At 54.6% G+C, this 27,634-nt stretch overlaps 15 protein-coding genes across 15 annotated transcripts; 8 read left to right on the top strand and 7 right to left on the bottom strand.

Annotated features, from left to right (window-relative positions):
* Positions 1-822: 822 nt before the first annotated feature.
* N7510_001602 (uncharacterized protein) lies at positions 823-2,212 on the top strand (the record flags this gene model as incomplete). The annotated part of the gene is made up of 5 exons (XM_056973529.1): positions 823-1,095; positions 1,153-1,257; positions 1,312-1,530; positions 1,585-1,727; positions 1,801-2,212. The coding sequence occupies 5 exons, from the start codon at positions 823-825 to the stop codon at positions 2,210-2,212; spliced, it is 1,152 nt and encodes a 383-aa protein (XP_056838646.1).
* A 2,872-nt stretch (positions 2,213-5,084) lies between these two features.
* On the top strand, positions 5,085-6,561 carry N7510_001601 (uncharacterized protein; the record flags this gene model as incomplete). The annotated part of the gene is made up of 7 exons (XM_056973528.1): positions 5,085-5,156; positions 5,200-5,665; positions 5,703-5,775; positions 5,826-5,892; positions 5,957-6,253; positions 6,304-6,407; positions 6,468-6,561. 7 exons carry the CDS (start codon positions 5,085-5,087, stop codon positions 6,559-6,561), a joined length of 1,173 nt encoding a protein of 390 aa, XP_056838645.1.
* A 286-nt stretch (positions 6,562-6,847) lies between these two features.
* On the bottom strand, positions 6,848-7,141 carry N7510_001600 (uncharacterized protein; the record flags this gene model as incomplete). Its single annotated transcript, XM_056973527.1, has 1 exon — positions 6,848-7,141. One exon carries the CDS (start codon positions 7,139-7,141, stop codon positions 6,848-6,850), a length of 294 nt encoding a protein of 97 aa, XP_056838644.1.
* Positions 7,142-7,554: 413 nt separating this feature from the next.
* On the top strand, positions 7,555-9,509 carry sidI (putative long-chain-fatty-acid-CoA ligase; the record flags this gene model as incomplete). The annotated part of the gene is made up of 4 exons (XM_056973526.1): positions 7,555-8,270; positions 8,336-8,715; positions 8,776-9,105; positions 9,175-9,509. The coding sequence occupies 4 exons, from the start codon at positions 7,555-7,557 to the stop codon at positions 9,507-9,509; spliced, it is 1,761 nt and encodes a 586-aa protein (XP_056838643.1).
* A 752-nt stretch (positions 9,510-10,261) lies between these two features.
* On the bottom strand, positions 10,262-10,795 carry N7510_001598 (F-box domain protein; the record flags this gene model as incomplete). The annotated part of the gene is made up of 1 exon (XM_056973525.1): positions 10,262-10,795. One exon carries the CDS (start codon positions 10,793-10,795, stop codon positions 10,262-10,264), a length of 534 nt encoding a protein of 177 aa, XP_056838642.1.
* A 332-nt stretch (positions 10,796-11,127) lies between these two features.
* On the top strand, positions 11,128-11,850 carry N7510_001597 (glutathione S-transferase family protein; the record flags this gene model as incomplete). Its single annotated transcript, XM_056973524.1, has 2 exons — positions 11,128-11,181; positions 11,239-11,850. 2 exons carry the CDS (start codon positions 11,128-11,130, stop codon positions 11,848-11,850), a joined length of 666 nt encoding a protein of 221 aa, XP_056838641.1.
* A 186-nt stretch (positions 11,851-12,036) lies between these two features.
* Positions 12,037-13,916, bottom strand: N7510_001596 (GMC family oxidoreductase; the record flags this gene model as incomplete). The annotated part of the gene is made up of 2 exons (XM_056973523.1): positions 12,037-12,809; positions 12,863-13,916. The coding sequence occupies 2 exons, from the start codon at positions 13,914-13,916 to the stop codon at positions 12,037-12,039; spliced, it is 1,827 nt and encodes a 608-aa protein (XP_056838640.1).
* Positions 13,917-14,025: 109 nt separating this feature from the next.
* On the bottom strand, positions 14,026-14,403 carry N7510_001595 (uncharacterized protein; the record flags this gene model as incomplete). The annotated part of the gene is made up of 1 exon (XM_056973522.1): positions 14,026-14,403. The coding sequence occupies one exon, from the start codon at positions 14,401-14,403 to the stop codon at positions 14,026-14,028; it is 378 nt and encodes a 125-aa protein (XP_056838639.1).
* A 623-nt stretch (positions 14,404-15,026) lies between these two features.
* Positions 15,027-16,460, top strand: N7510_001594 (uncharacterized protein; the record flags this gene model as incomplete). Its single annotated transcript, XM_056973521.1, has 4 exons — positions 15,027-15,129; positions 15,201-15,323; positions 15,382-15,450; positions 15,496-16,460. The coding sequence occupies 4 exons, from the start codon at positions 15,027-15,029 to the stop codon at positions 16,458-16,460; spliced, it is 1,260 nt and encodes a 419-aa protein (XP_056838638.1).
* Positions 16,461-16,548: 88 nt separating this feature from the next.
* On the bottom strand, positions 16,549-18,349 carry N7510_001593 (rRNA (cytosine-C5-)-methyltransferase RCM1; the record flags this gene model as incomplete). Its single annotated transcript, XM_056973520.1, has 2 exons — positions 16,549-18,075; positions 18,152-18,349. 2 exons carry the CDS (start codon positions 18,347-18,349, stop codon positions 16,549-16,551), a joined length of 1,725 nt encoding a protein of 574 aa, XP_056838637.1.
* A 444-nt stretch (positions 18,350-18,793) lies between these two features.
* Positions 18,794-19,468, top strand: N7510_001592 (GNAT family N-acetyltransferase; the record flags this gene model as incomplete). The annotated part of the gene is made up of 1 exon (XM_056973519.1): positions 18,794-19,468. The coding sequence occupies one exon, from the start codon at positions 18,794-18,796 to the stop codon at positions 19,466-19,468; it is 675 nt and encodes a 224-aa protein (XP_056838636.1).
* Positions 19,469-19,949: 481 nt separating this feature from the next.
* Positions 19,950-20,996, bottom strand: N7510_001591 (FYVE zinc finger domain-containing protein; the record flags this gene model as incomplete). The annotated part of the gene is made up of 2 exons (XM_056973518.1): positions 19,950-20,351; positions 20,556-20,996. 2 exons carry the CDS (start codon positions 20,994-20,996, stop codon positions 19,950-19,952), a joined length of 843 nt encoding a protein of 280 aa, XP_056838635.1.
* A 1,538-nt stretch (positions 20,997-22,534) lies between these two features.
* Positions 22,535-23,578, top strand: N7510_001590 (2-hydroxyacid dehydrogenase; the record flags this gene model as incomplete). The annotated part of the gene is made up of 1 exon (XM_056973517.1): positions 22,535-23,578. One exon carries the CDS (start codon positions 22,535-22,537, stop codon positions 23,576-23,578), a length of 1,044 nt encoding a protein of 347 aa, XP_056838634.1.
* Positions 23,579-23,781: 203 nt separating this feature from the next.
* Positions 23,782-25,239, bottom strand: N7510_001589 (glycosyltransferase family 4 protein; the record flags this gene model as incomplete). The annotated part of the gene is made up of 1 exon (XM_056973516.1): positions 23,782-25,239. The coding sequence occupies one exon, from the start codon at positions 25,237-25,239 to the stop codon at positions 23,782-23,784; it is 1,458 nt and encodes a 485-aa protein (XP_056838633.1).
* A 398-nt stretch (positions 25,240-25,637) lies between these two features.
* Positions 25,638-27,595, top strand: ugd1 (UDP-glucose dehydrogenase; the record flags this gene model as incomplete). The annotated part of the gene is made up of 3 exons (XM_056973515.1): positions 25,638-25,860; positions 25,913-26,352; positions 26,411-27,595. 3 exons carry the CDS (start codon positions 25,638-25,640, stop codon positions 27,593-27,595), a joined length of 1,848 nt encoding a protein of 615 aa, XP_056838632.1.
* Between the last annotated feature and the right edge of the window lie 39 nt (positions 27,596-27,634).

Genomic DNA, 27,634 nt, shown 5'->3' with positions numbered 1-27,634 from the left:
AAATCACTGTCTGGACTGGGCTCGGCGGGCAAACTTCAATTTCTGTTTGATCTTTCGTAGGTTTGGAGAGCAGTTTAGATCATGATGTTGCATAGGCCACATCCCTGTCTCCTTCTGCGTCTTCCCGCTTGGACGCGAGAACGATCTGGATTACAGCCGGTAGCCTTGGTAGGACTGAGCGACGAAAGTTCGGAAACACTTCCCGCATCCCCTGCAGGCTTTGTTTGCAATTTTCTTTCTAGAAAGCGCCTGACATCCAAGCTGAGTCGTAACATGGTGTACCGCTACCACAGGCACTATTGGTTGCCATGGGGCAAGCCAGGGTGACACCTCCAAGTGCAAACCCTCCGAACGATTGCGCCCGTCGATGAGACCAAATTGCAACAACACGGCAGAACCAGTGCTGATCAGATCAAATGTCCACTTGATATCATGGTCAGCCATTGGCGTTCACGATTTTATCAGTACTGTTGAAAGCAGCACGGCTTTTCACCGAACACCTGCAGATAAAAACCTGGTGTACTTTGTGGTTCGAGAACTCTGGAACTGGTGACAGTCCTATTCTGTCTTGTGGTCCACAGAGATGAAGAGGTAAGTGGGAGAACGTGGTTTACTCCAAGATCATGAACTCATCTGACGCCGCACCGGGCGATTTTGGGCACTATTGTGTACCATCGATCCCGGCCTCGTAACGGAGCTCTGAAACGATAACGGATTGTCAGTTCTCACTCGGCCTAGGAGTGCATGACCCTCCGCGCTCTGGTATTAGGGTCCGTTCCCTGTCCGGTCACCGAAATCATCGAGAAATTCTGAGACGGTCGAATGTGTCCGAATATATCCCTTAGCCGTTCCCAGGCCCAGCTGAAGGAACTCAAGAAAGCACGTCCCCTGTCCGCCATGGAGCTACTGCAGAGAACACTGCCACGGGAACTTTCACCCCCGCTGACGGTGGACAGCGATGACAATCACAATGGGGTGATTATGGTTATCACCTCTTTTGCACTTTTTATGGTGCTTGGGTCATTGGGCATCCGGGTATACTCGGCCTACTGCCGAAGAGCCCGACAGATGGACTGGGCTTTTGCATTCACTGTGGTATTTTTCTGCAGACCGTCCTTCATTGAGCACAAAAGTGACTTCTGATGGATTTAGGTGTTTGCTTTGACTCAAATTTCCGTCGTCTTTGCCCAAATTCATTTTGGATGGGGCAAAAAGGCATCGCTCATTGCAACAGGACACCGGAGTCACATGGACAAAGTCAGTGCCAGTGCCGCCAACGAGTTACATATACTAACCATGTCTACAAGTTAGGCTGTGTATAGCGCAGATATTCTCTATGTTGCGACTCTCGCGTTGTCCAAAGTCTCTACCTCGTTGTTTTATCGGACTATCACAACCCGGAGCTCCCAATGGATAATCCACGGGATACTTGGGACCGTGGGTCTGTGGGCGCTGATCGCGATTATCATGCTCGCTATCCGCTGTAGCTCTCATCCGTGGCAGGATATCAACCAGGAGTGCCCGACTCTGGTTAGCATTGATATTCTCAAGCCAGAAAATATCGATATACTAACATATCTTCAGTTCCCCCGGTGGCAGGCAACCGCAGCGCTAGACATAATTCTGGACGCAGTTCTGGTATTGTATCCTATGAAAGTGGTCCCTTACCTCCAAACAACTCTCAACAAGAAGGCGACTGTTCTGTTGGTTCTAAGCTGCCGTGTCCTGTACGTACCCCAGCATCATTCACTTTTGGTGTGTTGGTGTTCACTATCTGATACGCTCTATACATCTCCATAGACTCATCCCAATTGCTGCTGTTCATCTCCATTATATCCATCGGCAAATCAATTCGCCGGACCCGACCTTCGTAGGGAGTTTTGCAACGATCACTTCGGAGCTCCATGTGGCACTTGGTGTAGTGGTTCTGATTGCGCCTCTGATGAAGCCATTTATTGCAGCTTATATCGATGAGAATGGCTTTGCCTACACAGACTATGCATCGAAATCGAAAAGTCCCAGCAGCTCCCGTTCTCGCACTCACAAAATCATGCCATCGTTGAGATCTTCTGGGCCACGTCCATGCTCAAGCGACCTTCCAGGCGGAAATCATATATTGAAAAGTGTTCAAATATCAGTGGATCTCGAAACCGTGGAACTCTCCGGGCATAATGGGACATTTCCAGAGTGCCAACCACAAACAGCACGATGAGTAGTTATCCAGAATCGATTGAACTCCGACTTAATGATCATAGATATGCAATTACCAACTTGTTTGTTCGTCGTAAACTGGATATTGTATTTGGTTCAATGAAGCAGCAAAGCGCTTCGTGTTTCCGTAGTTATTTTTGTATTATCAGTAAGGTGCCTCATTCCCGTCCCATCGGCCATGACCTTGCTTGGGTGTGTGACAGCAGCAAGGCTCCCAGTACCAAAGCGGTTTTCATCTACGGCCCTACTAATATCCGGTCGTGGAGCAAATCCAGCTTGCGAGAGTAAACCATAGTTCTGACGGCAGTCACGCATGCCATTGGGACTAGGATCAGCGGGTATTTATTATAATGACTACCTATAAGAATTAGCTAAATAGAGTATCTAAATATTGCAAAAAGGGATACTAAAGCGCGACGAGTGGTGTAAATAAGTCCATCCTAATTACATAGAATACTACTTATCGTAGATGGGGTTACTGTTACTACACCTGAAAGCTAGGTAACGGTGAATTGGACGCCGGAAATGGTTATTCTTAGCGCTATTTCTGCGCCTTTTTGGCAGAAGTTCAGTCACCATTAATGTACGTTAACCTGTTCCACTGGGAGCCGGATTATTATTTTCCTGATCCACCAGAGGCTGTTGGTAGAGACACCGGACTTAGGCATATTTCGTGGTTTTGACGGATCTCCATCGTGGCTGACTTAGCTTCTCTCCCCAAAGCCCGCTTCTGTCAACGTGGTGTCGGGAGTGGACTCGGTTCACCTTTTAGGTAAACCGTGTGAACTGAGGGTTCCATTGTATCTTCAAAATGAATGTAACATTCAAGTTCCGGCTTTTACAAATCTGATATATATTCTTGCTTTTCTTTCCTCTCCAAGCTCTAATTTTTTGGGATTTGGTCGATATTACCTATTACGACGGTTATTCTTCACGTTTTATCTTAATTCTTGCATCGGGTTTTCTTCGTTAATTAAATGCGTTACCTTACCACCAATATTCCTCTCTTGCTCTTTGCATCGGCGACTCTCATCTCCGCTCAAGATGCAACTATTACAGCGGCGCCGGCATTGAGTACAAGCGGCAACACAAATTGCGCTAATCCACAGTACGCTTCTAGTTTCTTTGAATTTCTCCAGTGAACATTGTTTTCTTACGAGCAATAGGCTAGTAAACCAATGCGTCGCGACTATGAGATCGCAGCTCGATATATGCGGCCCTGATGATTGGAATTGCAAATGTACTTGCAGTGCAAATCTTGCTAAGTGAGAATACCTTCTGCTTCACATTCCACACACATTCCTCAACCGCGACCTAACCCTGTACAACTGCAATGCTAACATAACCGAAAAGCTGCTACGAAGATTGTCCCGATGATCCAGACCATTTCGCCGCCGAACTACTTAGTGAACAGGTTTGCGCGACCGATAACGCATACAACAAGGGGCAAACGTCCGTGGCAACAACTTGGACCACCCCTGGCGCCAACCCCCCGAGGCGACTGCCACAGGTTCCAGTTCTGCAACTGCAGATGACGGCTCGTCATCTACTGACGGGCGGACGAAGGCCGCGAGTCCATCACAGGGGGCTGGGGCCGTGAAAGGCGTTGGTAACTGGCTGGCTTTCCTAGAGTTGGGGCTAGTTATGGGTTATGGTTTAACGGGGTTGTAATCTTAACTTATCATCACGTTAAACTTATTAATTTAAAAACATTACATGGATTTAAATTCTCTCTCTCACGGAAATATACTGAATTAACATTTTAGCTAGACCGGGTCTCCTTCTAGCGCTAGTGGCAATCGAGTTATTAAGGTTGCATTCCAACCGGATTTGGACTAGCTCCAACACATTCCTCGGCCAATCCTCCTTGGGTTCCGTTCCATGGACTTTCCGCCAGTACCTGTCTCCCCGAATTACTACGAACACAGAACCATAGAACCCTATCTCCGATTCGTCACCTACGCGTTCAATACATGTCGATGATAGGATAATTCATCTTCAATCGTTCGAGGTAGTGTTACCGTCACCAATATTACTCCACAACACTAGGTGACGGTAAGTCGGACGCCGAAAATGGCTACCTTCGACGCCATTTTCGACGTCCTTTTTACTAGGATCTTAGTTATTCACATATCATGTGATACGATTGAACTATGTGCTCTCTGAGCGCTTCGAGAGCGTTCAGGGCTGTTCAGTGATCTGCTCAGCCTTCGCTCAGAGTGCTCAGAGCAGACTATTAGAGGTGAGGTGTGTTCTTTCTATCTCTGATCTGCTCATAGCCGCTCAACACAAAAATAGAACCGTCCTTTTTAGGTATAGGCCCTTCCAGAGTCATTTTCTTAGTACTTTAAGGGTCTTCCCCCCACCCCAAATCAACCGTAGACTTTATGTAGAATAACTCGCCTACAACGGCTATTAACAAATTACTATCCGTAACACCCCTGCGTTTTTTTAAACTCCAGATCACTTGACCTTGTCGTTGTACGAGCCCGCTGGGTCCTGAGGCCACCGTGCCGCTCTCCGCCTTCATCTGCAGGTGTGGGACCCGGCAGTAAGAATAGCATTGTCATCATTATTGTCCTTACGAGTCAATCCATCATTCAATTTCTGGAGCACTACCATCAATTTTGAGTACGACAACCGCAGACAGTCTGTTCTGAATACGGCTCTTAGCTGCGTATTTCTTAAATCACCCATTCCGCTCTGGCCTCGCCCCTAGAGGCCATTCTGGACCTGTGGGTGGTCTGATCAGATCTTCACCAATCATACCCTTCTTGTGGGTGGGGTTACATTTACGTCCTCATCGTCTTCTACCTTTATCTTCATCCAACTTTTTTCACCACTCCTCACCATCTCCCCCTTGCACGCTCACCATGGCCGAAATGGAATTCCTTCTCAAGATGAACGGCAAAAAGATCAATACACCCCAGCACGAAGCCTCCGGAGTCTGCTCCTATCCCCGAACGGGACTGGATCATCCTCGAAAAGCTGAGTGAGCACCCAAGCCCGATTAGCCCAGCTGATTTCGTCGATGGCATGGGCGCCGCATTCACCGCTGGAAAATATTCTTGTTGCCTTGCAGGTGCCGGCAACGAGAACAAGCTTGCCTACATGCGTATCTACAAACAGATTCCTCTGGATGGTACTCGCCTTGACGATCAAAGTGTCCGTCAGTCTCAGACTCGTGGGCCACGAAAGCATGTGGAGCTCGAGGCCTTTAAGCGCCTCACAGAGAAAGGGTGCACTGCTACCCCTAAACTCTTTGGATATCAAATCGGTACGCAAGACGCAGACGACCTTGTCCCCGGCGGATATATCATCTTCCTTGTATGGGAAAAGGTCCGAGGAGAGTCACTAGATAGCAAGTATTTCTGGAGCCTTCCCTACACCAAGCGGAAAATCATCCGTAACAACTTCAAAAAAGCCTACAAGTTCGTTACTGAATACATCGATTGTAACTATGTATTTAAGGCTAACTGAATTTCGGGAAGTTCTGAGTTCTGGATACCAGCCGATCTTGACGTCCCCTTCAAAGATCATACTCAACAAGGACACAGGTGATGTGTAAGCTAATTCTACTCTATCCCTTACAATCTCTCACTAATGACACCTAGCAAAATCTCTGGTTTTAGTCGGGCTGCCCGCATCGACACAGATACGAAATGGAAGGACAACTACTTCGTTATTTTTTCTCTAGTCCTAGACTCCTACAAGCGGGACAACTACCTCCCTAATATGGCGACAGATCTCCAAGTTGACAAACACAATGGCTGGAGGTGGTGAGAGGGGTAGTTGCATGCATGCCTGGAAGAGATCAAAGGGCAATGTTCCCGTTGGAGAGGATGAAGGCTCCAGCGTGTCACACTCACCAACCACTGGGGAACTTTGGGTGACAGGGCCACAGATGATGAAAGGCTACTGGCAGAACGAGAAGGCTACCAAAGAAACTGTTGTTGAGAGCGATGGCCATCGATGGATCCGAACTGGAGACCTAGCATACATCGATGGTCGAGGATGCATATATATTCTTGATCGACTCAAGGTGAGCAAGTAAGGCAGAGATGGGTGGACACGGGGCTAACAGATCTGAAGGAACTTATCAAGGTCAAAGGTCTTCAAGTAGCCCCCGCGGAATTGCAATTAGCACTTATAACCCACCCTGACATTGAAGATGCTGCAGTAGTTGGAGTGAAGATGTGAGTACCAATTATTGTTCTGCGATTTTGGTTGCATTGGCTAATATCTCGGTGCCCCAGGCAAGGACAGGAGTACCCGCGAGCATTTGTGGTGCGAAAGAGCAAGAAATTGAAGGAAGAAGGACTTTATCAAACAGCGATTCGCTCGTCATAAGTGGCTAACAGGAGAAGTTTATTTCGTTGAGGCCATACCACGGACTCCAAGCGGAAAAGTCCAAAAGAGGAATTTGCCCGCCGTTGCGACCGATAAATCTTCCAAGCTCTAGATATCTTGTGAATGCCTACAACCTGAGTACCTAGATCATTTATTGATAGGTGCACCCAAAGCATCTCCGCTCGAACAATCCACGGATCAATCTGAATTCTTTAAAGGCGGGGCAGTGTTGATTCGGATTCTGGGGCCCAAGAGGGTTTAGAACTATTGGCAGAACCCAGTGCAGCTAGGGCAACCACATAGGGTGAGTTACAGCAGAGACGACTCCAGACAGACGATCCGGGTAGACGGCCGTGGCCCACTTGGCCAATGTCGACACTGCAGGTTGCGAGACCGGCATTATTCGGAGTTCGGGAGGCTGCCAAAATTTGCTCGTGTCAGGTTCCAGAACCTTAGAGGTTCCCGAGGCAGTTATCTGATCGGATAAGTGGCGGGCATTGGTGGAGCCTGAAGGAACCCACAGCCATACATAGCGGCACAACGCAGCTTGGGGGCTTACACCCACAACAGGAAAGTTCATCAGACGATCGCCGTCAGTCTGGTCAAACAGGCTCACTATCTGGGGTTTGGATGCTGTCGAGTCAACTGGAATGATGCCTCCTTCTAGAGCAGCAGATCATCAAAACATAGCCACCAGGTAGGCAATCATTATGCTCGATCGTCAGCTGTCACACGTAACTCGGATTCGCACGGATAATAAACAGGAAAAAAAATTCTTGGCTGCACACGCCAATGAAGAAGTGGAGTCTCGCCTAGAGGATGTGAATTACCATTACCACACCCAGTGGGCCCTTTCGGGATCTCTCGCCTTATCTGATCGAATAATGGAAATGGAGTCCAAAACTCCGGCGGTCCAGCTATAAACCCACTCTGCGCCCAAACATTTGCTCTTCCGAAACCAATCATCTACCTCTTTTGCCCCCTTGGAAAGACATGGCGATCCCCCGGGCCAGTGTGCAAAGGTTGCAACAGACGCTTTCGCATGTCCAACCAGCGAAAGGGCCAGTGCAGCTCTCGATTGTCGAAGGTCCGACCCAGCCGGAGTTGCTGGATATCACACTTGGAGAGCTACTGACGCTGCAGGCACTGCGGTATGGCGACTACGAATGTCTGGTTTTCCCCTGGACCGGCGCAAGGTGGACATACCGCGATCTGAAGGATGAAGCAGACCGCCTGGCGCGCGGGCTGCTGGCCATGGGCATCCAAAAGGGCGACCGGATTGGCATCATGGCTGGTAATTGTGAGCAGTACATCTCCGTGTTCTTTGCTGCTGCTCGCGTTGGGGCCATCCTGGTCGTGCTCAACAACACCTACACCCCGTCGGAGCTCTACTATGCGCTCAATCACTCCGAATGCCGTTTGTTATTCATGACGCCTCGCATTGGGCGTCATAATCTGGAAGAGGTTCTCACGGAACTGGGTCCCCGCCCCAAACAGAATGCAACCTCCAAGGCACTGGAGGAGACCATCATCCTCCGTGGCGAGTACAACGACTTCGGCACCTATGACTCGGTCATTCAGCGCGGTTTATCACAGGCCGCTCATGTGCTGCAGGACCGAGAGTCTGAACTGCGGTCAGGCGATGTGTGCAATCTGCAATTCACCAGCGGTTCGACCGGTAACCCCAAGGCCGCCATGTTGACACACCAGTAAGTGTGCCCGAGTCTCGCCTCCCCGCAAAGCTATGGCTGACCGCGCTCTGCTTTCCTGCTAGCAACCTTGTGAACAACTCCCGATTCATCGGTGATCGCATGGACCTCACCTCTTTTGATATTCTCTGCTGTCCACCGCCGCTTTTCCACTGCTTCGGGCTGGTCCTAGGCATGTTGGCAGTTGTGACGCATGGGTCAAAGATTGTCTTCCCCAGTGAGACCTTTGACCCGCAGGCGGTGCTGCATGCCATCTCGGACGAGAAGTGTACCGCTCTGCACGGTGTGCCCACAATGTTTGAGGCGATCCTGAGTATTCCCAAGCCTCCTCAATTCGATACATCCAACCTCCGCACAGGAATCATTGCCGGTGCTCCAGTGCCCCGCCCACTCATGAAACGGCTGCTTGGGGAATTGAATATGAGTGAATACACCAGCAGCTACGGTATGGTCGACACTACACTTTGGATCTGATCGACAAGTTTGGCTAAAACCCCACCGCCAGGACTGACGGAAGCTTCTCCTACCTGCTTCAACGCCTTCACTACCGACAGCATCCATACGCGACTCACCACTGTCGGCAAGGTGTTGCCGCATGCACGCGCCAAAATTATCGATACACAAGGCAATCTCGTGCCCGTTGGCCAAAGAGGAGAGCTCTGCATTGCCGGCTACCAGCTCACCAAGGGATACTGGCATAACCCCGAGAAGACGGTGGAGACGCTTGTGACCGATGCCGACGGGGTCACTTGGCTGAAGACGGGCGACGAGGCCTCATTCAACGAGCAGGGCTATTGTACCATCACTGGGCGATTCAAAGATATCATCATCAGAGGTGCGTCCAGACCGCCACTTACTAGTTATTCAACAAGACCAATATCGCTAATGCGTAACATACCACCAGGCGGCGAAAACATCTACCCCCTCGAAATCGAAGAACGGCTCACGGCGCACCCACAGATCGAGCTCGCGTCCGTCATTGGGATCCCGGACCAGAAATATGGCGAGGTGGTGGGCGCGTTCATCGCACTGGCGGCGGGTGATGGCCCACGTCCATCGGACGAGGATCTTCGCGCCTGGACCCGCGAGACGCTCGGCCGGCACAAGGCGCCACAGTATGTATTTGTGTTTGGCGAGGAGGGCGTATCGAGCACAGTTCCAGTGACCGGCAGCGGAAAAGTGCGTAAGGTGGATTTGAGACAGGCCGCGGCGGCGGTGTTGGCTCAGCGAGGCCGGTAGGATTTGACCGGTGTCTTGGCTGTCGAGTCAATGCCGCCGAGGAATTGCTGTTCCAAAATATAATATAGATCTGTCATGCAATCACCCCCCGAGAACTTATTCGCCCGGGCCATTCTATTTCTTCGCAGTTCACCTCTCTAACTAGCGGACAAGTGGGTCCATGGAAGAAAGCGATATCAGTTTTCATTTTCATTAAGCGACTTGGCATTGGCGTCAATAACACTAGCAATACCACATTATGTAGTTTTGTTTCTACCATCAGATTAGATCGCACCTGGCGATCGCTGCGACTTTGGAAAAGATGCCTTATTACCGGTGGATCATCTCCAATGCTCGGGAAACATCCCCAACGCGGAGCACCATTACGCCGTCGGAGACCTAGCAGCCTGGTCCGGAATCATGCGCTGAGGCCGTGCCATGTACATGGCCCAGTTCGCCGCAATCAATGTCCATCAACACATGCTAGCCGAGTGTAGGACTGGCAAGCCACCGTTCATCACTATCGAGTCTTTCCATCGGTGATCCAGAGCGATTGGATACACCCCGAAGGATGGAACGAGTGACGGCGAAGATCTCTAGGAGAGCATGTTCGCAGAGGATACGGGCCATACTCGTGCGTGGTTATGCAGAGTTCTCGGGTGACACAAGCTGTCATTTGGTCCCGAGTTCGGGTGCATGGTGCGATCGCGCATTTGTATGCAAAATTGTCGATATATAGACCCTGTACGTCCATGTTCGATGATCAAGGGCCGTCAATGGGGGACATCGCCCGCCTCGATCAGGCCACTGCGCCCCTCCCCCCACTGCCAGCCGTGTTGCCCCCAACACGATGCACACTCGGAAGTATTCCTCCCGTGACTGTCGCGCGCGCCCCGCTTGAACTGACGGCAGACCAGACAGAAAACAAAGAAGTGTCCCTGGACCGTAATCTGAGCCCCGGGGCCATACCGCGCCGTGCCGTCATCGCCGCGCGGCTTCAATCCGCACTCGATGCAAAAGCGTTTATCGCCGTCGCGAGCCCCTCGGCTTCGCCGGCGGCGCAGCATACGGTCTGCGAAGCGAGACGATGGTCGTAGACGCAGGCAGTAGCGACAGGTGTAGACATCGCGGCGGCGGCCCCACTCGGTTGACTCGACTTCGAGCAGGTCGGCGTGGGATGGCGGCGGGGCAAGCTCGTAGAAATACGTGCAGGTCAGACGCAGCTGAAGGATATCGGGGACCGGGAGATGCTCGAGGATGAGCTGGTGCAGCTCGGGCGGGAGGCGGAGGAGATGCGAGTTGGACATCAAGGAGGAATAATCATGGCAAGGGTGAGTATGTGCGTCACCCCATCCACATCAGCAGCCGCGGGGGTGGCTTGCGGCAGCCTTTAATTGGCCCTTCAGCCGCGAAGTGACTCGAGCATCATCTTGAAGGATTTTCATAACAGTGCATAATAATGGTTAGGGAGTTACTTGATCCGATTAGCAATCGACGTTCCATTCGCTTCCATCCCCACCTGGCCATGACAAATGCGAAATGAGGGAAAATCACAATAATGCTGGGCAAGTATATACTTCCCTAGAGGGCTGATCCAGGAACCAACCAACCACCCCTGCACTCACCATCCCCAGACACAATGGCACCATTCGGCACGATCTACTCCTACTCGCCTAGCCCCCGGGTCATGAAGGTATGTTATCCCCCTATCCTCTTCCTCAATGGCTGCTTACAATCCCCACCCCCACAGGCCCAGGCGGCGGCCAACCTCAATGGCCTGGATATCTCCGTCCCAGAGTTCGCAATGGGCAAGACCAACCGCACCGACGACTTTCTCGCCAAGTTCCCCTTCGGCAAAGTCCCGACCTTCGAAGGCGCTGACGGCACGAACCTATTCGAGTCGGACGCCATGGCGGAGTTTATCGCCCTGAGCGGCCCGGCAGCGGGCCAGCTGATGGGCAACACACCCGCCGAGAAGGCCACGATCCGACAGTGGATCTGCTTTGCGCAGGGCGAGGTGCTGGACGTGGTGACGCAGCTGGCGCTGTGGCGGATCAAGCTGAAGCCCTACGACGAAGCTACCGAGACCAATGCCCTGCAGCGCATTGAGCGCTCGCTTGCCTTCCTGGAGACCCACCTCAAGGGCCGGACGTGGTTGGCCGGTGAGGGTAAGATTAGCATGGCCGATATCACGGTCGCTTCTTCGCTGGTCTGGGGCTTCTCTTTGGCCATCGATGCCGAGATGCGCGCCAAGTGCCCGCTTGTCGTGGCATGGTATGAGCGTGTCCTTGCCGCTGATGGCGTCAAGGAGGCCTTTGGCGAGAAGAACTTCATTGAGAAGCGTCAGCCTTACGAGGGTTAGATGGATAAACCGATCGAATAGAGATAGATCTTGCGCGCGAATGACTCGAGAAATGCTGTTGCATTCATTCTCACAAAAATAGAAAAGGCTTGCTTCGTATGACCAGACTAGCGATATTATAGACAGGCAGCACCGACGTGGCGCAATATGGTCAGGACAAAGATAATCGCTCGAGAAATCCTCTACTCACAGCCGAGCCATCACATTCCCTTCGGTCCGCGATTTCCCCAGAACCCGTGCGATGTTCCGGCTGGCCCAGTCCGCAATCGCCATGTTGGTGACCATCGGGTTCACGCCACTGGCGCTTGGGAAGACAGACGCATCCACCACGTAGAGGCCCTCGGTTTCCCAGACCTGGCAATCCGGGTCCACGACACTCGACTTGGGCGACGTGCCCATACGACAGGTGCCCATCTGGTGAGCGCTGGCGAACATGCCCCGCTCCGGGTTCAAAGGCGACTTGCGTCGGAGCTCAGCAATCCAGCTCTGCAGGGCAGCATCATTGGTACCCTCGGGGGCCTCTGGGTCGGAGGCGTGGGGGCGGATGAACGGCGGGAGGTCACGGTAGGTTGTGTGGAATTCCTTGGCGCCTGAGATGTATGCAATTTTGGCACAAGCGATCAGTGCCTCCACGATGTGTCTGCGGTCAAAGGGGGAGACGGTGTAATCGACACGGACACGTCCATCCCCCGGGTCTGGGTAGACACGCCCACCGTCACGGTCTTTGGTGAGGGTGATGAAGCTGGTGCTGTGGTTGATGCCCGCCGCGAACAACTTGTAGTCCAACCCGTCTCGCCAGGGGAACATTGGAATCACTACGGCTGGCAGCATGGATACCGATTCAATCTTCACACCGTGTCCATGACCATCCATATCCTCAAACTCGTTCACTACAGTCGTCAACGCACCACCCTCCCACGGACGAGTCTCCTCCTCAAAAATTGCACCAGCTCCGACCACTGTGAAGAAGAATGAGCGCTGGTTTCATATACTTCGAGCCATGAACACTTACCTGGATGGAGATGGAGATGTCGGCCAATCTGGGCGTTTTTCAGGCCGCTCCGTAGCAGCAGCAGCGGGCTCTGCAATGTACCGCATGATACGACCACCTTCTTAGCCTTAATGATCACCTTGCGTCGCACGGCACCCTCGCCGCTCAATCCCAAATACAAATCACGCGAGGTCCAGGTTCCTTCCACCCCGGACGCAACTCGCTTGCCATCGACCTGGGTGAAGAGCACCCTGTCAGCGCAGAAGCCTTCGGCAAAGGTCGCCCCGGCTTTCGAGGCATCAGCCAGCCATGTTTCAGTGGGGCCCTTCTTCCCCGTCGAGTGACAACCCATCGTGCAGTAACCACAGTAGTGTTCGCCATTACCCGTGTTCTGCGGGACGGTGTTGGCCGCATAGCCCAGTTTGCGTGCGCCTTCTAGAATGACATTGTTCTGGCGGTTGTGATGGATATGCTTGGTGTTCACCCCCATTCGATCGCAGACCCGATCAAGGCTTCGCTGGAATTCGAGTGAGGTGAAGAAGGGCAAGCCGGTATTAGCCCACTCCTGTCGGACATATCCCTGCGTCTGCAACGATGCAGACCAGTTCACTGTGCCACCACCTCCCCAGGTTGAGCCCGCCAGGACGGCCATGGACCCATCATCGCTGATGACGGCGCCTCCGCCCTCAAACATGCTCGCAAACCCTTCGTTGGGCGCCATGGGAAAGAAGTTGCTAGAGTATGAATAGGATTTCTCTACCACGAGCACCTTATGTCCTGCGTCGGCCAAGTTCTTCGCGGCAACGGCGCCACCACAGCCGCTGCCCACCACCACGACATCGGTCTCAATCGTCTCTGGCTGGTCTCCTGGAGGAAAATGCAGAAACTCGAATGGGAACCCGTCGGCAGGCTTCCCATGAACTGGGATACGTGGAAACCCGAGCACAGGGTTAATCGTCGGGCTGGCAATCACCCACGATTTCTTGACGATCGCAGTGAGGGCCCGATAGACGGCCCGGAGAGGAGGTAATCGCGATGCATCCCATCCACGAAGGATCTTCTCGCGGACGGCCATCGGCTGCTGGTGGATCGGTGTGATCGATCCGGTCAGGAGCAATGACCCAGCACGGGTACTGTTGCCACGGTTAGCATGCAGTCCATCGTAACTGTAGGGTGGTGGTCACCTACTGGAGCGCATTGAGGATTAGTCCAATGCCACCCCGCCCTTCCTCATGCACAAATGTGCCGAAGATGCGCTCGATGCAGGCACGAAAAGTAGGATTCGACGAAACATCCTCTTCCAGGTACTGAACTGCAATCTTCGCCGCATCCGGTCCCGGGATGGTGGCCGTCAGCTTTGATACGGCTGTGTCCCACTCCGCCTGCGAGATGACTCTGTCATTTGACGACTTGGACGTGGATGAGGTGCGAATCGACGGGATGATCGCATCAGCCATTCCGAATAGGACCTCCCATTGCGCCTCCGAGAAGTACGAGGTCGCAGGGGCCGGTGGCAGGGGAACCTCCAGCGGCACGTAGGTGGCCACAGCCTGGTCCGCCATGACTTGCCAGGGGTCGGTCGATATGAAGGAACTCAGAGAGGACCAACAGTTGTCATGAGCCCGGGGGGGGGTTGAAAAGGAAACAGATGGGTTGGGTCAAGCAAATCGAGAGGCTCGCCTAGGCTCAGAGACGGCGCGAGGCGCTATATAACCGGGGACGTGACAGGTTCCCCACGGGCATTAGATCCAACTTCGGAGACCAGTTGGGCTCCACAGACTCGTGGTTGTTGAGGGGGGCGGTAATCTGCACAGGCGCAAACTCAACTGGTCACGAAGACCATTGGGCAGATGAAGGGGGCCACGCAGCAGCCTCGGCTGGCGATGGGGACCATCTCGATCATCGCATGAGCTGGTGGGTCTTACAGCCGGGGCCACTCACAGTCCATCGACCCTGAGCTGTTGTGGAAGTGCGGGGATTCAGACGAGCCGAGCGCCAACCCCATGTGAATCAGTACGGACAGCCATTGTGATCACTGCTGAATAGCCAACTCAAATGGAGTTGGATTGAGGGTATAGTGGTTTGCTGGGGGAGGTAGAGAAGAAAGGGGAGAACACGCGCAAGGGTCAAACTCCGAGCAGTGTGACTGGCCAACAACCCCAACCAACCAACTTCCTTCCTCATCATGTCGTCCACCCCAAAGTGCACGTTACCGCCTGAAAAAGTCTTCCCCATCCAGATCGGCTCCGATCTATTTCGTTTGTCCGGCGCCTCAATTGCCTCTGATGGTTCGTGTTCCTCTGGCCCCCCCCACTGCCGACCGATCGATGATGACCGACTGACCTGATCCACGGCCCAGCTCCCTCCTACTTCTCCCAATTCTTCGAGGACCAATTAGCCCAGGGCAATGCCTCCAATCTTCGCACACTCTACATCGATCGGGATCCCGCAACGTTCCACGAGATCGCCCGGCATCTACAGGGTACACGAGCGCTTCTGAGATCAAGCGCAAACACCAGAGAGCTGATGCGGGACTCCAGGCTACCATGTCCGGCCACGCGATGGCGCGCAGTTCGTCAAGCTGTTTGCAGACGCACAGTTCTACAACTGTAAGACGCCATGCCAGAGCCCGGTACAAAACTAATCCGCGACAGTACCTCGGTTAATGTCCCAGCTCTTCGAGTCCGAAATCTTCATCCAGATCGGTGAACGCCACTTCGAGATCCCGCGGGATATCTTTTCCAGCCCCGGCGATGCGCCCAATTTCTTCACTCTCGGATTTGCCATATTCTTTGCCTCCCCGTCCGAGGTGTTCCCGGGCCTGGACCGCAAGGGGCTCCTTCGGCCACCGGCCATTGTTCCTCCATCCGTTCCGAACCGGTCAGCAGACGTGTTTGCGGAGCTGCTACATCTCTTGCGAGGATATCCAGTTCATATTCGAAACGAGGAACATCGCGCAGAGCTCCTCCGTGACTGTCGTTATTTCCACCTGCGGGGATTGGAACAGAGACTGATACCGCATCAAATCACGGTCAATCCGTTCACCCAGCGATCCGAGATTGCGATCCGTCTCGACGATGTGCGTCCATCTGGTATCCACTTCAGCCGCGATGCTGCCTCCGCGTCCGCGGGATCAGTTACGTATGCCCGACCGTTTGTCGACGAAACGCCCGCCGATCTGCTTCTAGAAATCGGGGATGAATCCACCGTGATTGACCGAGAAAGCATGCGTGCCGACTTCTTGCGTCTGGCCAAATCCCGCATTGCCAGCATGTTGCAGGTTGTAGCCAAAAAGATGGATGTGTCTGATGGGCCACCTTCGTTGAGTGAGAGCTCCATCCAGATTCATTGGGGTCGCGAGACGGATTTCACAGTCGACGGGAAACAAGAAGTCCAACCATTCGGAGTCGATTTCAACGCCGGTGATGGCTCGGAACCACCACCAGCAAAACGGCCCCGATCCGACAGTCCTTCGGAGCGCCTGACGGTTCGTACGGGACAGTGGCGCGTGAGAGTGCAGCCTGGGCTTGCAGGTGCATACGAAGTGGTCTTGGTCGCGGTCAAGATAGATGCGTTGACCAGCGCGCGTGCGAGGAATCGGTCGCGGACATTTCTTTAGAATTATTGAGTCCATTTAGCCTGACTACCTACGATATGACATGTCAATGAGATGCGAGTGCGCCAGTAATGTATGGATAGAATTCCGTCTAATCTGAGAACCCCTCCCATTCGTCGTCGTCATGATCATCATCATCATCATTATCATCAACGGATCCCTTCGCTATGCCAGTAAAAGCAACCTGTTCCTCCGCGCTAGAAGGATCACGGACAAACCCAGCCACAAAGAAACCCCCCAAACCCTCCACATCGCCCGGCCAGCAGCGTAGGCACGACTCCAAGTCTTCATCCGAGAGATCAACTGCCGGGGTCGGCGTATCACAAGAACCAGCGATGAGGTCATTCTCCTGCCTCACACCACGAAGCCTCCACTGGCGCAATCCATCCGGCTGCTCATCCCGCCTTAAGAGGCGCCAGCCGCGCTGCTGGGCGACCTCGGATGCGAGCACGCGGGACACGACGGCCTCATTTTCGATCAGATGTATCGAACAGGTGCTGTACGTTACATGGGTGGCGTTGGGGAAGCTCAGTGCATGCTCGACGATCCGTGCTTGGAGGTTAGACAGCTTGGTGAGTCGCTCGTGGTCAATGGCGCCTCCGGGGATGTCGTTCTCGTCCGTGGTCGACGTGGACGCGGTGGTTACAACAGTCGTATCCTTGGAGTGAGGCTCCTCTGCCTCGTCATCTGCCTGGCGTTTCCGCTTTTTGGCCGCCGACTTGGTGGTGGTGGTGGTGGTCTTGGAGACCGTCGCGGCGGGAAGCGTAAGCTGAGGAACATCATCTCGGCCGATGATCCCACTCCCTGAACAGCTAGGGTCGAGCAGGAGGCCAGACACATGCTCGAATCGGGGATCAGCCGGGTCGAGGGCCAAAAAGTCCTGGCCCGGGAGCACGCTGACGGTGGAGTCAGCTTTGGCCAACGCGACCATCTTCTGCAGGGTCTTGGAGCGAGGCGTCGACGCGTCCATAGAGAAGATGTGGTTCTTGGCTTTGGCTTTGGCTTTCTTGGATTTGCCTTTGGCTAGTAATGACGCCATGTGGGTGGTTTTATTCCCCGGCGCGGCACATCCATCGACCAGGTCGCCCTTCCACGCAGTGCGCATGTCACCTAGCAACAAGTAGGCCGGGAAGCATGACGCTTTGTCCTGAAGGATGATCTCCCCATTCTTGTAAGCCGCGGAATTGGTAAAATCAATGCCATACGGCACGGCCACCAGATCCGGGATGTTGGGGTCGATATAGAGACGTCGCTCCGGCGTCCGACTATCTGGATCATCGGGAGACAGCGCAGCCAGCGTCTGCACGCGTTCATAAGAAGCGAAGGTGGTCTTAAGCTGGTCCTCCAGTGTAGTGCAGATATTATTAATCCGCACCCAGCGCGGATAGACGAAGTCGCCATCTTTGCCATCCGCCTGCCGTTTCTCACGCAAGACGGCTGTCTTCAATGCCTCGATAGACGCGCATCCACGACGAACACGCGCCTTTACAAACTCCGCCTTTAGCCGTGTTTTGTGGCGCTCAATAGCCTGGCGAATTGGGTGTGCCGCCGGCGCGGCGATTCCATTTTTTGATAGCAGGAAGTCATGGACGAGGAGTAGAGCCAGCAGGGGAGAGAGCTAGAGATTTATTCACTTGGTCAGTCAGCGGAATATATCTTGGGGGATCAGCTGCACAGGCGCGAAACAAACTCACCTTGCGCTCAAGGGTCAGAATGTCGGCACGCTCAATCACCTCGGCCAGCACGCGATCCCACTTCGACGCCTCGGTGATCAGCGCATAGACCTGGGCGGGCGATGCGCGCAAATTGCGAGCGCTATAGATGCGCGACTTGAACGAGCCGCCGGCCGACGGCGCGGTCAGGATGGCCTCTGCGTCGAAGTAGAGGGACATTGCATGCTGTGAGGGATTGTGAGCTGATCGCGGGCGAGGATGAGAAAAAGTTGTATGTGTTTGACTTGTTTGCAATGTGGATTCGGAGATTAGCCCGGGGCTGTCCCTGTGTCCTTGGAGTGGTAATAGCTTTTTAAATCTTTGTATAGAATTTTGAGATATACAGATCGTTTATGAGGAGGGCAGAGTTTCTATTTCTCCTTGTGGCGACAGTCAATGGCTGTATCGGTGGGAGATATATATCTGGGGAAACTCGCATTCTCGCCGCCACCACTGCCACCTTCTACAACTCCTGCGCGTACGCCAACATCTACCATATATACATACCCATGATCAATCTCTAGACCGTCAACCCCACTCCCTCCCCTCAACACTCACTATATCGACATTGGCCTTTCTGCACCTCTCCCCATCCACCAGCGAAGACAAGGACCACGCACAACGATGTCGGCAACATTCACAACAACAATGGAAGCGCCTCCAGGCCCCTCCGCAAAACTACAACTTTCCACACCAGGCCAAGCCACCACGAACCCGCCAGTCTTCGAAGAAGCAATGGTAGTGCGTATGCGCGTCTTCGTAGACGAGCAGCGCTGCTCCGCTGAGGCCGAGATCGACGACGATGACATCCGCAGCTGGCACTGGGTAATGAGCGCATCGAGACCCTCGTCCACGCCCGAACCCGTGGGCGTGATTCGGCTGGTGCCACCGCCGCAGCCACCGCATGCCGCGCTAACACACCCCGATGAGGCGGCCAACCTGCCTGCCTACGACTGGGCGCATGAACCGTGCATCAAGCTGACCCGTGTGGCGGTCCTGCCAGAATACCGGGGCCGGGGACTAGCGCGGCAACTGGTGCAAACGGCGCTGGACTGGGCGGCCAGCCATGCGAAGGAGATTGATGAGGCGGCGAGAGCGCTGGCGGGTACATGTTGCGATGAAGAGGGGACGCCGGCACCTTGGAAAGGGCTGGTGTTGGTGCATGCGCAGGTGGATGTGGAGAAGATGTATGCTGGGCTGGGATTTGTGACGGATGAGAGTCTGGGCCGGTGGGATGAGGAAGGGATTGAGCATGTGGGTATGTTTCGACGGCTAGCGGTGGCACCATTGAGGAGATAGATAGATAGATAGATGCAGTGTACAGATACAGACAGCTACGATGGATAGAGGAATCATCAAAATAGAAAGATTCAAAATCAACTGGATTCATCTCGGGGGCAAACCCGCGCCATTTCATCCGTGGCAGAACCAGACGAGCTGAGAAGAAAATCACACTCTGTAGAAATGACGGGGTATCTGAAAACAATACACAAACAAGGTCTCGACGGACCGGAGCAGCAAAAAGAACAGACAAGTAAACACTCTAGACAGGAAACCAAAATCAAGAAAAGAACCCAGATGCAGCCGAGGTAGACGACGGATGCCGATATTAGTGCTATGCCCGTGGCGCAAAAGCCGAGAACTCCAAACCCATGGTCGCAAATGAAAAGAGAAGAAGAGGAAAGATCGAAGAAGAAAGAAATCTAGACAGAAGAATCGAAGAAATGCGGTTGTCACAATCAGGCCCGCTGACCGCAATGAACAGAAGAGTCCACACGGATCAAAAGGTGCTCCAGTTCCAGTCGCGGGGCACACTGGCAGCGACCTCGACCGACTGGCCGAGATTGGCCTGGGCATTCAGGGCGCCCGTCTGGCCCTCAGGGTCGTTGGAGGTAGTGATCTGCTCGGAGCCATTCTGTTGCGAATTGATGGAATTCTGGATCTTGCTCAGACGGTCGGTGCGTGTCTCTTCCCAGCGCTGGTATGCGCTCCAGCAGAGATCACAGGCCCGCGAAGGAACGCCCTCGGGGTGGAAGCGGGCCTTTTGGTCCAGCGGGACGAGGTGGGGTGTGTGTGAGGAGCAGAAGACGTGGCCGCAGTGACGGCAGTGGTGGCGGCGCAGAAAGAGACCAAAGGAGGAACGGCAAGTGGGAGAATCACAGTTGGGGGAGGCCGAGTCCGCCTGCACGAGGATGTTAGCCCTGGTTCTTCACACTTCATTGGCAATGGGAAAGTAAAAGCAGTTGGACAGGGGCCAGTTGAGGCAAGCACGCCATTCCGAAGAATGACGAGCTTGCACACGACATTTCCGACCTCCATGCGCCATACGATTTGCCTACGGGTATAAAAGGCATGCCGGGGGACGGGGGAGGGAAGCAAGACTTACTTTCCAATGCTCCCGAGTGGGCTGGCCGGTCACCTCGCCCAGGTGCTCGTGCTTCATCCACTCATCCTCGGCGACCTTGCTAATGCCGCTGGATTTGCTCTCCATGGTGGAACGGCGGCTGATGGGTTCGGCGGTCTCGGTTTCGTTCAAGCTGTCCAGGGAGCCGTGGACGCTGCGTGGCGGAGTGATGGGCGACGACGACGACTTTTTCTGGCGCTCAGTCGGGCGCAGTGCCGCGGGGACATACAGTGGGCCCTTGGGCGGGCGCAGCTGGCGGGACTGTAGCGGCAGCTGGTGCAGTTGCGCCGTAGTCAGACGGGGAGAAGTGGGAGAGTTGTTGGAGGGAGTGGTGGTCGCGGAGCTGGTGGGAGACGGCTGGCCGTAAACGGAGATTTGGTTTCCAGCAGGAGAAGTGGTGGTGGTGGTGGTCGAGGTAGCCATGGTACGAGGATTAGATTGGAGAGGTTGAGAGAAAGAGTCGGCCAAAGAGTGAGGTTAGACAAAGGGCATTCTCTCTCGCCCAGGGAGGATGATGAAGTAATAGTTTCGAGAGGCAAAAACACGGAGGAGCCGGGTTGAATAATAGGAAACCGCTGCTTGGAGATGCACACGACCTGGCGGGTCCGGGAAAAGACCGTTCGACCGTGGAGCGGCGATGGGAGGAGCCCAGGCGCGCGGTGAGTGGTTGGGGCTGTGGAGCCGTTGAACCGAACGGGCGGAAATGGAACGCTGATCGGAGGCAAAGAACGCCCGCGATGATGAGGGGAGCGGAGCGATGATATCAGGATGTCGAAGGAAACAGGATGTCGGGGAGTGGAGGAACGGCGATGATGAGGAAAGAGCGGGCAAAAGAAAGAAAGACGGGAGGGAGAGGAAGTAATACTTTGTCGGCGTGGTGGTGCCGGGCCAGAAGAAGGGGATGCAGCAACGGCGGGAGGCTTCCGGTGAGCACAGACTCGGATGAAATCATGACTATCTAGACCGCTCTTTATTCCCCTTGGGGGTTTTGCAACATTATTCTACTACTACGGCGACGACGACGACTGTGGAACACCATCATGTTGAGCACGATGAGTTGCCCTCTTCGGGCGGTCCACTTGGTCGGTGGGCACCATCTCCACGCCGGAGAGACATGATTGCAGTATGTTGGTCGCAGGAGGGACGAAGGATGAGGATGGTGTACTTTGGTTCTGGAGCTAGGGACTCCTGGGTCATCACGTCGTCCTCCCGTCCTTTGTTCCCTCGATCCCGCACTTGGCAGACTCGACGGGAAGTAAGGGGATCGAGTAACCGTGATCTGGAGTTCGATGGTGCCGGTCGGGGACCAATCAGCGCCCGACCGATTATCTGTGGCGTGGATGGCGTGGGATAGGTGGCGCCCTAAATAATAATGGGAGTGACACATACAATGCTTCGGGTCGGGCATGTCTCCTCGATGCCTGGCAGTCGTCGTGAATCTGGACAGCCCGCAACGGGTTGCGCAGCGTTCACATCCGGGTGAAGCACCGAACAAAAAGGGGTCATCAACCCTATACTAGCCGGATCCTGATTGGCGGGAGATAAGGTGCCGCCACGCCAGGGGCTAGCCCGAAACGGAAGGCGTCCAGAAGGCGGTTTCAGGTTGATCGGCAAGTAGTGCTCCGAGTCTTCTCCGGGATGCCCCAGTGCATGATTGGAGGAGAGAGGTCGCTGGCGACAAGGCGATTGGAGTCACTGAAACGACGGAGGACATACGGCTGCATTCGTGGACACACGGGAAGGAGTCTACCCCGTGAAAGACCCGTGGAGCAACCTTTATGGCAACCTTTATGCAACCGATCTCGTGTTACACCCGATCGGAGACAACATCAACAACAACAATCACCGCTTGCAGACATCGACTCCATGGTCCCCGGTTCATGGCGTCATGACTTCGGCATGCCGGTCTGTCCACCGCGCTAGACAGAGGTCAACATGGACTTCACACGAAACCGCGCACCATGAAACTAGCCGTCTTCAGCGCCAAATCCTACGACCGCAAATACCTCGACGAAGTCCGAGCAGCCCGGTTCACCGAGCTTTGTACCATTGAGCACCATGCATTCGCCCTCTCGTCGGAGACGGTATCACTGGCTCAAGGCTGCGATGCCGTGTGCGCATTTGTGAACGACACGCTCGACGCGCGCGTGCTCACCATTCTGCACGGGTATGGGATCCGAGCGATCCTCCTCCGCTGCGCGGGCTTCAACCACATTGACCTCGTGGCGGCCGAGGCCCTTGGCCTCTTCGTCGCCAACGTGCCTGCCTACTCGCCCGAGGCTGTCGCCGAGTTCGCCGTCGCGCTGACCCAGACCCTGAACCGCAAGACGCACCGCGCCTACAACCGCGTGCGCGAGGGCAACTTCAACATCGAGGGCCTGCTCGGCAGGACGCTGCACGGCAAGACCGTTGGCATCGTCGGCCTGGGCCGGATCGGCATGGCGACGGCGCGCATCTTCCACGGGTTTGGCTGTCGTTTGGTGGCGCATGACCCCGTCGTCGACAGTGACAAGTTTCGGCAATACGGAACCATGGTCGATCTGGATACATTGCTGCAGGAGAGCCACATCGTCAGTCTGCACTGTCCGTTGACCGAGAGCACGCGGCACCTCATCAACGCGAGCACGCTGGCGCGCATGCGGCCCGGCGCGATGCTGGTCAATACGTCGCGCGGCGGGCTCATCAACACCGAGGCCGTGATCCAGGCGCTCAAGACGCGTGTCCTGGGTGGGCTGGCGCTGGATGTGTACGAGGCCGAAGGCGAGCTTTTCTACAACGACCATTCCGGTGAGATTATCGAAGATGATGTCCTGATGCGCTTGATGACGTTTCACAATGTGCTCCTCTGTGGCCATCAGGCTTTCTTTACGTCCGAGGCTCTCACTGAGATTGCTGAAGCGACGCTGAGCAATTTTGCGGATTTCGTGGCTCGGCGGCCATGCAAGAATTCCTTGATCAGCGAGGGATATGTTGTTTCTGGGGATAGGGAGCCTGTTAGGCTGTAGGTGGTTATGCTGCCATCATGTGTGGGATTTTTATTGGCGTTTGGTTACTGGGACCGTCTGCAAGAGACTGCACAGCGGGTTATGTTCGTATGTAATAATTGAATACAATATTGACGAATTGATTGATTGATCATTATCATTATAGACTCAGATGCGTGTGGAATATCGCCTCCGTTTAATTATGTATTTCGTCGGCGTCACTCTCAATTATGAGCTCTACGTGCACAGCAGCGAAGCTGGAGGCACAGCGCCTGCCACGCCCGAGGCACCATTCGATTGCCATGTACAATGAGTGGCACCACGGCGATCAGCCAAAAGAAGTAGACGATTACCACGGTGAACATCAGACGCGCTTGTTCAATAGCCGTGCCAATAATCCTCGGCGGCATCTTTGACCGCAATCCCTCCGACTCCGGATCGTGATGCTTCAAAGCAGCGGCCATCTGCCAGGCCGCCCGCCGATTGATCTTCTCCCACGTTGTATCGTCAGCATACTGCCGTGCCGCCACAGCTAGCGCTTCCCGTCGCGAACCATCCTGGGAGACCTCTCGGACCAAGGCAGTAAATTGATCCAAGTCACTCGGGGGAACCAGGTACCCAGTCTTTCCGTGACGGATGATATCAGATGGTCCGCCTTGATCTCGTGCGATGACCGGGAGCCCACTGGCCATGGCTTCCAGCACGACCAGGCCAAACGTCTCGGTGATCGAGCAGTGCAAGAAGACATCGGATGAGGCATAGGCGCGGGCTAGCGCAACCCCGGTCAAGAAGCCCGTGAAGATAACATGGCTGCGCACGACGTCGAACAATCGCTGGACGTTGTTCTCCACTGCTGGGTTTCGGTTGCCTCCCACTATCAACAACTTGAAAGGCACCTTGGCTGCCGCCAGCCGTTGTGCAACATGCGCCAGGAATTCAAATCCTTTCTCCGGAGCGATGCGGCAGACGCAGACGAGAATGATTTCCCCGTTTGGCGCGATCTCGCGCCGATAGTCCTTATCGCACTGCGCTGGCGTGAACAAGGTGGTGTCAACGCCGCGACCCAGCTGGACCAATCGATTGGTAGGCGCGCCGGCACTTTCGAGGTATCGGCCGATGGCCGAGCACGGATAGAAGATGGTGCGCACGGCTGCAGTGCGAAACAGATACCCCTGCACTGTCGCTAACAGCCAGACACCGAAACGGTCTAACGGGGCCGGCAGCAAGATCTCCGAGTAGGCAGACAGATCCGTTTGGAAGTTCAGCACGACCGGTGGCGGAGAGCGCAGCTGCCGGATATGCAGCAGCAACTGGAAACCCAGCGAGGCGGGACTGGCAAGGTAGATCAGGTCAGGTACCGAGGGTTGCGAGTAGACCTCGCGCAGATGGAAGGGGTAGACGACCGTCAGGTCGGGGTTATAAGGTAGCGGCGAGCCGGGCAGACGACGGTCCTGCGGGTGCTGCTGTTCTTGGAGCGTGATAGAGCCCTGGAACCGGGGTGCAACGAGTACCAGGTCGACGCCATGGGCGCGCAAGTACTCGACCAGGCTGCGGGTTGTGCGACTGACTCCATTGACAGGACCCCAGGATTCGGTGGCTAGTAAGATGCGCTTGCCCTCGAGGATGCTGGGGAAGCTGTCCTCGGCGGCGTCAGCCTGGCCTAGCAGCGGCGATGATTCCATGATGGGGAGACATAGTGGGAGAGAGGGGCAGTAGTAGTTTTAACTGATCAGCGACTAGCTTATCCAACGAAGTAGTCCATTTTCGTGTTGATTCAAGGGAAGAAGCGTAACCCTAACTCTGATCAACGCACGTGGTGCCACCGCCCGCTGACGAGCGCCGCAGGACAACCAGTCGCAACGCGCATTGCCAAGGTGTGCCCCAACGCTGCGAGAGTTATGGATGCGCGATAGCACACTTTGTTTGAAGTCGCGATAGTTGATCAGGAGATCATGAGCCAGAAAGGAGGAGGGGGTGACCGAGGTGTTTGTTGGTTGCAAGTCCGGAAAAGAAAGTCCCCTTGTCCAGCAACTATATTTCTTCAACCTCGCGTCCCCCTTTCTCTCCTCCAAGTATCATCATGGCCGATGACATCCCGATGGACGTCTTGTCGTCGTCAGGCGCGTCCGACGCGAGCTCCTTCTGCTCGACCGGTCCAACGACGCCGGCTTCCAGCCCGCTGTTTCGTCCTTCGGGATCGGACGATCTGGCCGTGCTGACCCAGCTGGCGCACTTGCGGAGCATAGAGAGCGTTGCCAGTGAACATGTGAAGAGCGTCTGTGTTGTGGGCGCGGGATATGTTGGTATGTCAGTCAACAAGCCTCGTGGAAGAGGACTGACTTTGCTTGCATACAGGTGGGCCAACGGCAGCAGTTCTGGCGCTGCACCACCCGTCCATCACAGTTGAGGTGCTAGATCGTGATCCGCATCGAATCCAGCAATGGCAGTCGCCGCATTTGCCAGTGCACGAGTCGGGCCTGGAAACGGTTGTTCGGATTGTGCGAGACGGCGCCGACATGACCGGTGACGAAGGGCTCACCGATCCCCTTTCCATTCAGAGACGCGGTCGGAATCTGTTCTTTACCTGCGATACTGCGGCTATTGCGCGCGCAGATATTGTCTTCATGGCTGTCAATACCCCGACTAAGACTTTTGGTGTCGGTGCCGGCTGTGCTACTAACATGACGGCCTTTGACTCCGCCATGCGAGAGGTGGCTGCCCATGCTAAGGCGGGTGCTATCATCGTGGAGAAGAGTACTGTGCCTGGGGGCACTGCGGAGAGGGTGCGAAAGATGGTACTAGTTTAAACCACGAAGCCCCATTTGAGCCCTTCACGTCCCTAACCTTATATAGCTAAGCACGTACCGCCCCGGAGTGCCGTTTGAAGTTCTTTCAAACCCTGAATTTCTCGCAGAAGGTTGCGCCATTGACAACCTGACAGCTCCAGATCGTGTGCTGATCGGATCAGCGGGGACTCCCTCTGGCCGTCGGGCTGCTCGCACACTCGCTAATCTTTACGAGAGATGGGTGCCACCATCCAAGATTCTTCAGACCAACTCATGGTCATCAGAGCTTGCCAAGCTAGTCGCAAATGCCATGCTTGCACAACGGATCAGCAGCATCAACTCGATCAGCGCCATTTGCGAGAAGACCGGCGCCGAGGTAGACCAGGTAGCGTATGCTATCGGGCTGGATGCACGGATCGGCCCTCAGTTTCTCAAGGCCGGCCTGGGATTTGGAGGCTCATGCTTCCGAAAGGATATTGCTAGTCTGGCCTACCTGGCCGAGTCTCTCGGCCTAGACGATGTAGCCCACTATTGGCGACAGGTCAACACGATGAACGAGCGACAACGTGACCGGTTTTCCCGCAAAGTTATCGACCGTTTTGAAAGCAATTTAGTCGGCCGCAAACTCGCTATTCTCGGGTTTGCGTTCAAAGAGAACACGGGCGACACACGAGAGTCGCTGGCAGTCGATGTCATCCGCCAGCTACTAGAAGAGCGGCCAGCGGAGATTGCCATTTTTGATCCGTACTGCCGTCCCGAGGATATCCTGCGCGAAATCATGTCCGTCGCTCCAGAGGCAGTGCACCATGAAGTGGTAAAGATCTCGTCGGACCCGTATCTGGCTTGCTCGCAGGCCCACGCGATCCTCGTCGTCACAGACTGCGATCAGTTCCGCAACACCCGGCCGAAAAAGAAGCGCGCAACAACACAGTCTGTTCTGTTCCCACAGAAGAGCCCAGCATGGGCACCAGCACATGGCCTACTATGTCACGAAGCCACCCTAGATCGCGAAACCTGGACACACGACGGCGTGTCGTACCAACTGAATCCTCAAGACGCCTGTCCCCCGAACTGCATCGACTGTCGCACCACATGCGACCGCCCCAGCGTGACGGAACAAGTGGAATGGACCCGCATTGCCTACAATATGCTCGAGCCGCGATGGGTCTTCGATGGACGTGGACTGCTGGATGCTGCCGAGTTGGAGAAGCTTGGGGTGCGGGTGGACACGGTCGGACGGCGAGCGGCATAGAGCTAATGATATACGCATAGACTGGAGAATGTTTGGAGA

Source organism: Penicillium lagena (assembly GCF_028827675.1).
Source record: "Penicillium lagena strain IBT 129212 chromosome Unknown utg000001l_segment0_segment0, whole genome shotgun sequence".
Classification (NCBI taxonomy): Eukaryota; Fungi; Ascomycota; class Eurotiomycetes; order Eurotiales; family Aspergillaceae; genus Penicillium; species Penicillium lagena.
This window is presented reverse-complemented; position numbering and strand designations above follow the sequence as displayed.